Source organism: Oncorhynchus clarkii, chromosome 19, assembly GCF_045791955.1.
Source record: "Oncorhynchus clarkii lewisi isolate Uvic-CL-2024 chromosome 19, UVic_Ocla_1.0, whole genome shotgun sequence".
NCBI classification, from domain to species: Eukaryota; Metazoa; Chordata; class Actinopteri; order Salmoniformes; family Salmonidae; genus Oncorhynchus; species Oncorhynchus clarkii.
In genome coordinates, this window is record NC_092165.1 from 6,169,743 (window position 1) to 6,179,665 (window position 9,923).

The following is a 9,923-nucleotide window of genomic DNA, read 5'->3' on the forward strand; positions in this document are numbered from 1 at the left end:
TCTCTCTACCTTAACATATCTCTCTACATATCCTCTCTCTGTGTGTCTTTCTCTCTCTCTACCTTTACATATCTCTCTACATATCCTCTCTCACCTTCTCGTACGCTGGTGACTGCCTCTCTTTCATCCCTTCTTTTCTCTCTCCCCTTAGCGATTTCTCTGTAAACAATCCATTATAAAGTAGGCATCGTGGTAGACAACATATAAGAAGGAAATCCCAACTGCACTGCACCATCAAGTACACCCACCTATTTACAGTACAGTTGTCAGAGTTAGTACAACAGTAGAAATGTAGATACTGTCGTAACTGTAATCATAGCACTTGTAGTAGCAGACGTGTTCTGAATAGTAGTAGTCGTAACATGCATGTAATAGTCGTAGCACTTGTAGTAGTAATATTCCTCCAAGTGACAACAGTTGTAGCATTCGCAACAGTAAGTAGCACTGGTGTTCGCTGTAGAGCGTTACAGGTGACCACTGACCCCTGATTGCAGGCGTCGTCACGGCAACCAACACACCAGACAGGTGAGATGCACCTGTTGTAGTAACAGCCTTGGTTGACTACTGTACTGTACTATATTGTACTATGTACAATAGTGTACTATGTACTGTCAGCCATTGTTGTTTAACCCTGCATTAAGTTAGAAGTAACAATCTAACCCCCCCCTTTGTATCCCCTGCTGTCCTGTACTACTGACAGAGGTTATCCAGTAGGACATCAGAGGGTTAACTAGGGAGGTACAGAGTCTTTAACAAGGGGTTCCCCATGCCCTGAGAGGGGCCGGGGCGAAGACAGGAACGGGAAGTGGGTACTCAGTCTGATTCAGCCAAATATGAGGTGTAGACTGATGGAGAAGGCGAGTAGCGAGAGGGCGAGGAGGAGTGAGAGAGAGGGGGATGATGTGGGGGTGGAGGAGGAGTTGGGAGGGAGGCCATCGAAGTCAGGCGGACACTCGAGCTCGAAGCATCGCAGCGTGGTGCCGGCGTCCTCATTCCCATAGTTCGCCCAGTACTCCTCAGCGTCGAGTTTGGGTAGTGCTGCCTCTTCCTCACCGAGCTCGTACTTGACGTTGGTGGAGGACACGATGGGTGGGTTGTTCTTTCCTTGGGGGAACGGGAAGGCCTTGATGGTCTCGGAGCTCTTCTCGAACACTGCCTTGGTCTGGGACTGGGGCTTGTGCTTGGAGAACCACCATCTTGTCTTGGTGCTGAAGGTCCTCGTGGTGGAGCCGGCCAGGGTGCCAGGGTCGGGGAGAGGGCAGAGGGCGAAGTCCATCTCACGAAGGAAGCGGAGGTCCATCCCGCGGCGGGGGGACGGGGAGGAACACAACAGCTCGGACGATGAGACGCGGGCGCCACGGAACCACTCCCACAGGGGGAGGGCCTCGCAGCCACAGGACCAGGGGTTCCCATTGAGACGGAGGAACTCGATGCCCTGGGTGTCACGGAGAGCCTGGCCGGGGAGCTCAGCCAATGAGTTGTTGAACAGGAAGAGCATGGTGAGGCGTCCGAGGTCGCGGAACGCCCTGCGGTTAACCTGGCGCACACGGTTGTCGTGGAGAAGAAGGCGGTCCAGGTTGACCAGGCCACGGAACACGTTCTCCGACAGAGTACGGATACGGTTTCCATGCAAGAAAAGCTGGCTCAGGTTGATGAGGTCAGAGAAGAGGTCATCCTGGAGGAAGTGGAGCTGGTTCTCCTACAAGGACGAAACAGGAAACAGGAAGAGGAAGTGGTCAGGTGGGATCAGGTGATGATGGGCTACATCTCAGTAGTGGTGAGGTGAGAAACATTTGCACCTTCCACTAAGGGCATCTCATAACTATCACTGATGCAGCATGATTTGAATCATGATACAACATGATGTAATTGTGATTGTGATTATATAAAATGATGTAATTTTCACAGCTATGAGAATTCCCTGTAGTGTGTGTGTATGCGTGTTGTGTGTGTTTTCATATGTGCCCTTGTGTGCATGAATATATGTGTACTGCCCTACCTGCAGGTAGAGGAACTGCAGGCTGTACAGCTTGTGGAACAGGTCGTGGGGCAGGGCGGTAAGCTTGCAGCGGTGCATGTGGAGACTCTGGAGTTTCTCCAGGCCCCTGAAGGCGCCTCCTTCCAGCCTGCGCAGGTGAGAGTTGTCTCCCAGGTCCAGCTCCTCTAGATCCCTCAGCTCACTGAAGGAGCCAGCCTCAATCCACGTGATGTTGTTGGAGAACAGCCACAGGACCTATAGGGGAGAGGGGAGGAGGGAGACGAGGAGGAGGGAGAGTGTGAATATCAATATGTATTCTAGGGTCAGGTATTATTCTATGGTCATATTGTAGGTAAGACTCTGGACTCAAACTCAAAAAGAAAAAAAAGGGTTAGGAGCAAAGATAGAGGCAGAGAGAGTTAGAAAGAGAGAGAGAGGGCAAAATAATCACACACTCAAACACCCGCCATGTCTCCTTTAAACAATCTATAGTCTCTTACCTGAGTCCCGAAGCCGAAAGAGCCAACTCTGAGCTCCGTAATTCGGTTGTTCTGTAGGAACACACGCTGCGAGTCGTAGGGCACGCCGACGGGCACGGAGGTGAAGTTCTGCGCCTGGCAGCTCACGGTCATGGGAGTCGGGTAGCACACGCATAGATGCGGGCACGCCGCCGACGGACCGGGCTTGCCGAGGACCAGCCACACCACCAGCCACAGGGAGAGTCCGCCTGGGAGAGAGAGGGAAGCGGGGAGAAGTGAGTCTAGATGTGGGGTCGGGAAGGCGAAGCTAGCGGGAGCTGTCCGTTAGCTGTGGTTCTGAAACTGTTTGGTGGTGGCCCGGATGGCAAACTGCTGCTGGAAATGTGGTAGTTGAATCCCAATAAAGCTGATCAGTCAAATCTCAGATCACAATCAAAGTGTTGCTTATGTACCAAAGTAGTTATGGATGCAGCAATAGTTTTTTCTCCCCAACATCAGTTGAAATTGTCACGTTTGAATACGGAGATATGAGGAAAAGATAGCTGGAGCTGTCCAGTAACAACGGTGCTGAAACCGTTGACGCAGACACTCAACTGCTGCACTAAACCACATTGCTACCTTCAGTTGATGCCAAATACTTTATGCAAAGCTTTTGTCTAATCTGAATGCCTAAAATGTATCATTTTGAAATTGTTGAAAACATTCGCAAAATATCATCATATTGGTGGAATGAGATTGTCATTTTAATACTGATTAAATAATTCACGCTCAATTTAGACAATATGAATCTCAGTTAATTCATAATCAGTAAAGACTACAGCATCATGAGCCCATATGATGACAGAGATGACGTCTGATCACTTTAGAAGGCGTGATTGAGTAACCAAGTCTGTGCGTAAAACTGCCTGTCTCTCTTTGCTTGCGTAAGGCATTACGCACGGCAGTATCTCAAAGTAAACCCAAGTAAATCGCATCTAAAACTATTACAAACATATTAAAAGTCTAAGTTAAGTTCCATATCTTACACAGGCGATATCTGTCTATTGAATAGTTGAAAAGTAGGCCTACATCATAAAGTAAAATCAAAGTACAATCATAGCAAAATTGCAAGTTTAAAACGTCCCGTACTAAATCTATTTTACAAACGTATTGGAATTACAATCCATGTTGATGGCTGCATCTAACATGGCTGCAAAGCATTTTGTTTAAATATTATCTGTGAAGCATGCATTCCATTGCTAACTGGGTGAATGATTACCAAACTATCAAATCAGATACTTTCTCAAAGTCATAGCAGCCTAACTAAAGCACAACACCTCTTACACTATTACATCAGAAGACAAACAGAATATAACGGGAAACCGTTAGAAAAGTGGTAGAAATAGGTCAGCGCGTCAGGGGGGGGGTACTGTCACGAGTCCGACCGAGGGTGTTTCCCTTTCCCGGGCAGGTGGCGCTCGGCGGTCGTCGTCACCGGCCTATTAGCTGCCACTGATTGTTTTTCCTTCCCCTCCTTGTATGTTGAGTGGTAGCACCTGTGGATGTTTAATTAGTTTGTCTTTATTAGACAGCCGGCCCGTCTGGTTGTTGTGCGGGATTATTTCTATGTAACCTTCGGGTCTGTGGTATAGGCACGTGTTAGTGTCCGGTCGGGATTGTTTCCCATTGTACATTTTGATTCCCTGTGTTTTGGGAACGTAACGTTTTTGTGAGCACCCTAGATGCATTGGTGCGATTAAGAGACGCGCAGCATTGAACTCTCTGTCTCCTGCATTTGACTCCACACCCACGACACCCGGAGCCTTACAATTGTAATATTGATGTACTCTTCATTAAGATACTATTGTAATATTGATGTACTGTACATTAAGAGACTATTGTAATATTGATGTACTCTACATTAAGATACTATTGTAATATTGATGTACTGTACATTAAGATACTAAGGAAGTAGTCCAGAACAGTCCTATTGGAATAATATGGCTGGTCAATCACTAGTCGGTCTTATTGGTTTGGACTGTCCAGTCCAGTCCAGTCATCACGTGTGCCATTCTATGTCTCTTTCAGTTCCACTTCTAGATCTCTTCTTGAGTTCTATGCAGTTCAGTTACTGGTTGATTCTTCTGAGTTGAACTAAGTTGATTCTTCTGAGTTGAACTAAGTTGATTCTGCTTAGTTGATGGGGGGAGTATTAGACTAGAGATATTGGGGTGGGTATGGTAGTCGGAACTGGGGGGCTGAGTTGAAAACACTTAATTTGTTTGTTTACTCATCATCAAGTTTTTGGCTATAGGACTAACAAGCAGTCATGGGCTCCGTCTGAAATGGCGCCCTGTTCCCTATGTAGTGCACTACTTTCACCTTCCAAAGAAGTGAGTGAGCATTCCAAGAGAGAGAACAAATTACTTAAAGAGATCAATTATTGATCAAGTAAAATCAGTTTGAAACACAACAGCTGCTGCACCCAAAGAAAAGTCTCACAAATGTTATTCAGAATCTCAAGAGGTCTTTTTATCTCTCAAACGGGTCATGTCACACATTCCGTCAATGACATCACAAACAAACAGCGATAGCCAATCAGAACAGCGACTGACACTGCCAGACAGGAAGCATCCTTCCCCTGTGGCTTCTATGGTGATGATGTCATATTTACAGGACATGAAGTTATACAAAGACTGAACTTGAATACCTGAAGTGATTGCTTGTCTCTCCTATTAAGTATCTCATGGTCAAAGGCCAGCACTGTCATTTTCTCTCTTTCTTTCTTTCGTTCTTTCTTCATTTCACCGTGTCTCACATTCCTTTGCTTTATTTATATTGCCTGCGCTGTCCTTGCTCCCTCTCTTCCGTTCTCTTTATTATTGAGAATCTCGACAACCCTCTCTCCCTCGCTCTCTGTCCTTTCCTGTTGCCCTTTCTTCTCTTCTCTTCCACCCTCTCTGTCCTCTAGCTTCTTCCTTTGGTAACTTTTTAACTCATCACTCTCTCTGCCTTTCTGTCTCTCTACCTTAACATATCTCTCTACATATCCTCTCTCTGTGTGTCTTTCTCTCTCTCTACCTTTACATATCTCTCTACATATCCTCTCTCACCTTCTCGTACGCTGGTGACTGCCTCTCTTTCATCCCTTCTTTTCTCTCTCCCCTTAGCGATTTCTCTGTAAACAATCCATTATAAAGTAGGCATCGTGGTAGACAACATATAAGAAGGAAATCCCAACTGCACTGCACCATCAAGTACACCCACCTATTTACAGTACAGTTGTCAGAGTTAGTACAACAGTAGAAATGTAGATACTGTCGTAACTGTAATCATAGCACTTGTAGTAGCAGACGTGTTCTGAATAGTAGTAGTCGTAACATGCATGTAATAGTCGTAGCACTTGTAGTAGTAATATTCCTCCAAGTGACAACAGTTGTAGCATTCGCAACAGTAAGTAGCACTGGTGTTCGCTGTAGAGCGTTACAGGTGACCACTGACCCCTGATTGCAGGCGTCGTCACGGCAACCAACACACCAGACAGGTGAGATGCACCTGTTGTAGTAACAGCCTTGGTTGACTACTGTACTGTACTATATTGTACTATGTACAATAGTGTACTATGTACTGTCAGCCATTGTTGTTTAACCCTGCATTAAGTTAGAAGTAACAATCTAACCCCCCCCTTTGTATCCCCTGCTGTCCTGTACTACTGACAGAGGTTATCCAGTAGGACATCAGAGGGTTAACTAGGGAGGTACAGAGTCTTTAACAAGGGGTTCCCCATGCCCTGAGAGGGGCCGGGGCGAAGACAGGAACGGGAAGTGGGTACTCAGTCTGATTCAGCCAAATATGAGGTGTAGACTGATGGAGAAGGCGAGTAGCGAGAGGGCGAGGAGGAGTGAGAGAGAGGGGGATGATGTGGGGGTGGAGGAGGAGTTGGGAGGGAGGCCATCGAAGTCAGGCGGACACTCGAGCTCGAAGCATCGCAGCGTGGTGCCGGCGTCCTCGTTCCCATAGTTCGCCCAGTACTCCTCAGCGTCGAGTTTGGGTAGTGCTGCCTCTTCCTCACCGAGCTCGTACTTGACGTTGGTGGAGGACACGATGGGTGGGTTGTTCTTTCCTTGGGGGAACGGGAAGGCCTTGATGGTCTCGGAGCTCTTCTCGAACACTGCCTTGGTCTGGGACTGGGGCTTGTGCTTGGAGAACCACCATCTTGTCTTGGTGCTGAAGGTCCTCGTGGTGGAGCCGGCCAGGGTGCCAGGGTCGGGGAGAGGGCAGAGGGCGAAGTCCATCTCACGAAGGAAGCGGAGGTCCATCCCGCGGCGGGGGGACGGGGAGGAACACAACAGCTCGGACGATGAGACGCGGGCGCCACGGAACCACTCCCACAGGGGGAGGGCCTCGCAGCCACAGGACCAGGGGTTCCCATTGAGACGGAGGAACTCGATGCCCTGGGTGTCACGGAGAGCCTGGCCGGGGAGCTCAGCCAATGAGTTGTTGAACAGGAAGAGCATGGTGAGGCGTCCGAGGTCGCGGAACGCCCTGCGGTTAACCTGGCGCACACGGTTGTCGTGGAGAAGAAGGCGGTCCAGGTTGACCAGGCCACGGAACACGTTCTCCGACAGAGTACGGATACGGTTTCCATGCAAGAAAAGCTGGCTCAGGTTGATGAGGTCAGAGAAGAGGTCATCCTGGAGGAAGTGGAGCTGGTTCTCCTACAAGGACGAAACAGGAAACAGGAAGAGGAAGTGGTCAGGTGGGATCAGGTGATGATGGGCTACATCTCAGTAGTGGTGAGGTGAGAAACATTTGCACCTTCCACTAAGGGCATCTCATAACTATCACTGATGCAGCATGATTTGAATCATGATACAACATGATGTAATTGTGATTGTGATTATATAAAATGATGTAATTTTCACAGCTATGAGAATTCCCTGTAGTGTGTGTGTATGCGTGTTGTGTGTGTTTTCATATGTGCCCTTGTGTGCATGAATATATGTGTACTGCCCTACCTGCAGGTAGAGGAACTGCAGGCTGTACAGCTTGTGGAACAGGTCGTGGGGCAGGGCGGTAAGCTTGCAGCGGTGCATGTGGAGACTCTGGAGTTTCTCCAGGCCCCTGAAGGCGCCTCCTTCCAGCCTGCGCAGGTGAGAGTTGTCTCCCAGGTCCAGCTCCTCTAGATCCCTCAGCTCACTGAAGGAGCCAGCCTCAATCCACGTGATGTTGTTGGAGAACAGCCACAGGACCTATAGGGGAGAGGGGAGGAGGGAGACGAGGAGGAGGGAGAGTGTGAATATCAATATGTATTCTAGGGTCAGGTATTATTCTATGGTCATATTGTAGGTAAGACTCTGGACTCAAACTCAAAAAGAAAAAAAAGGGTTAGGAGCAAAGATAGAGGCAGAGAGAGTTAGAAAGAGAGAGAGAGGGCAAAATAATCACACACTCAAACACCCGCCATGTCTCCTTTAAACAATCTATAGTCTCTTACCTGAGTCCCGAAGCCGAAAGAGCCAACTCTGAGCTCCGTAATTCGGTTGTTCTGTAGGAACACACGCTGCGAGTCGTAGGGCACGCCGACGGGCACGGAGGTGAAGTTCTGCGCCTGGCAGCTCACGGTCATGGGAGTCGGGTAGCACACGCATAGATGCGGGCACGCCGCCGACGGACCGGGCTTGCCGAGGACCAGCCACACCACCAGCCACAGGGAGAGTCCGCCTGGGAGAGAGAGGGAAGCGGGGAGAAGTGAGTCTAGATGTGGGGTCGGGAAGGCGAAGCTAGCGGGAGCTGTCCGTTAGCTGTGGTTCTGAAACTGTTTGGTGGTGGCCCGGATGGCAAACTGCTGCTGGAAATGTGGTAGTTGAATCCCAATAAAGCTGATCAGTCAAATCTCAGATCACAATCAAAGTGTTGCTTATGTACCAAAGTAGTTATGGATGCAGCAATAGTTTTTTCTCCCCAACATCAGTTGAAATTGTCACGTTTGAATACGGAGATATGAGGAAAAGATAGCTGGAGCTGTCCAGTAACAACGGTGCTGAAACCGTTGACGCAGACACTCAACTGCTGCACTAAACCACATTGCTACCTTCAGTTGATGCCAAATACTTTATGCAAAGCTTTTGTCTAATCTGAATGCCTAAAATGTATCATTTTGAAATTGTTGAAAACATTCGCAAAATATCATCATATTGGTGGAATGAGATTGTCATTTTAATACTGATTAAATAATTCACGCTCAATTTAGACAATATGAATCTCAGTTAATTCATAATCAGTAAAGACTACAGCATCATGAGCCCATATGATGACAGAGATGACGTCTGATCACTTTAGAAGGCGTGATTGAGTAACCAAGTCTGTGCGTAAAACTGCCTGTCTCTCTTTGCTTGCGTAAGGCATTACGCACGGCAGTATCTCAAAGTAAACCCAAGTAAATCGCATCTAAAACTATTACAAACATATTAAAAGTCTAAGTTAAGTTCCATATCTTACACAGGCGATATCTGTCTATTGAATAGTTGAAAAGTAGGCCTACATCATAAAGTAAAATCAAAGTACAATCATAGCAAAATTGCAAGTTTAAAACGTCCCGTACTAAATCTATTTTACAAACGTATTGGAATTACAATCCATGTTGATGGCTGCATCTAACATGGCTGCAAAGCATTTTGTTTAAATATTATCTGTGAAGCATGCATTCCATTGCTAACTGGGTGAATGATTACCAAACTATCAAATCAGATACTTTCTCAAAGTCATAGCAGCCTAACTAAAGCACAACACCTCTTACACTATTACATCAGAAGACAAACAGAATATAACGGGAAACCGTTAGAAAAGTGGTAGAAATAGGTCAACTGGAGGAAGGATACTTAAAACTATCAAGTAAGATAGTTTATAAAAGTCATAGTAATTCATGCACAACAGTAAGAAAATTAGTAGAAACTTACTTTTGCAGGTGCGCATGAATGAGCATTGTCTGCTCCGAGCGGTTGTAGGGGTGTCCATTTCAAACCAAAGCCGAAAGCGAGTTAGCTTGAGAGGGTAAAATACTGCCTGCTATCTCCGCTGACTGGTACTCTGGACGATTGGTTCCCGAGTCGGAGCGACTGAGAGAGTACCGAATGTTGGCTCCCGGTGTCCCATTTATACTCGAGAATCCCGTTAGCGCCTACGGTTGTGGGCACCACGGAATCCCCTACGTCACGGGCCAAGATCGAGGGAGGGGGGTAATTGAGAGAAGAGAAAAAACGGAAAGAGGAGTGTTGTGCGTGCGGGTGATGAGAGGATTCTTGGAGAGACCGCGCGCGCAACCGCAGATAGCCTAGAGGACAGCGCTCCAAGATAGAGAAAGGAGTAGATTCAGACAGAGTCACGCGGGAGGGAGGGATGGAGTGAGTGATTGAGTGAGTGATAGGAAGGGAGGGAGGTACGTAGGCACGATGCCCGGTAATGACTGCGCTTTGTGGAGGAGCGGA

At 47.6% G+C, this 9,923-nt stretch overlaps 2 protein-coding genes across 2 annotated transcripts; both read right to left on the minus strand.

The window, feature by feature from the left end:
- Positions 1–823: 823 nt before the first annotated feature.
- LOC139375521 (reticulon-4 receptor-like 2) lies at positions 824–3,644 on the minus strand. The gene is made up of 4 exons (XM_071117353.1): positions 3,604–3,644; positions 2,479–2,764; positions 2,000–2,233; positions 824–1,699 (listed from the first exon to the last, which is right to left on the minus strand). The coding sequence occupies exons 1-4, from the start codon at positions 3,642–3,644 to the stop codon at positions 824–826; spliced, it is 1,437 nt and encodes a 478-aa protein (XP_070973454.1).
- Positions 3,645–6,278: 2,634 nt separating this feature from the next.
- LOC139374093 (reticulon-4 receptor-like 2) lies at positions 6,279–9,524 on the minus strand. The gene is made up of 4 exons (XM_071115086.1): positions 9,396–9,524; positions 7,934–8,160; positions 7,455–7,688; positions 6,279–7,154 (listed from the first exon to the last, which is right to left on the minus strand). Exons 1-4 carry the CDS (start codon positions 9,451–9,453, stop codon positions 6,279–6,281), a joined length of 1,395 nt encoding a protein of 464 aa, XP_070971187.1. The 5' UTR covers positions 9,454–9,524.
- Between the last annotated feature and the right edge of the window lie 399 nt (positions 9,525–9,923).

Excerpts from the sequence above, each read along its gene's own strand:
- LOC139375521 (XM_071117353.1), bottom strand. The coding sequence starts at position 3,644 with ATGTTAGATGCAGCCATCAACATGGATTGTAATTCCAATAC. Across the intron at positions 2,765-3,603 it reads ATGGATTGTAATTCCAATAC|CTTCGCCTTCCCGACCCCAC; the intron begins GTTTGTAAAATA and ends AGCTCCCGCTAG. Across the intron at positions 2,234-2,478 it reads CTTTCGGCTTCGGGACTCAG|GTCCTGTGGCTGTTCTCCAA; the intron begins GTAAGAGACTAT and ends TCTCCCCTATAG.
- LOC139374093 (XM_071115086.1), bottom strand. The coding sequence starts at position 9,453 with ATGGACACCCCTACAACCGCTCGGAGCAGACAATGCTCATTCATGCGC. Across the intron at positions 8,161-9,395 it reads ATTCATGCGCACCTGCAAAA|GCGGACTCTCCCTGTGGCTG; the intron begins GTAAGTTTCTAC and ends TCTCTCTCCCAG. Across the intron at positions 7,155-7,454 it reads TGCAGTTCCTCTACCTGCAG|GAGAACCAGCTCCACTTCCT; the intron begins GTAGGGCAGTAC and ends TCGTCCTTGTAG.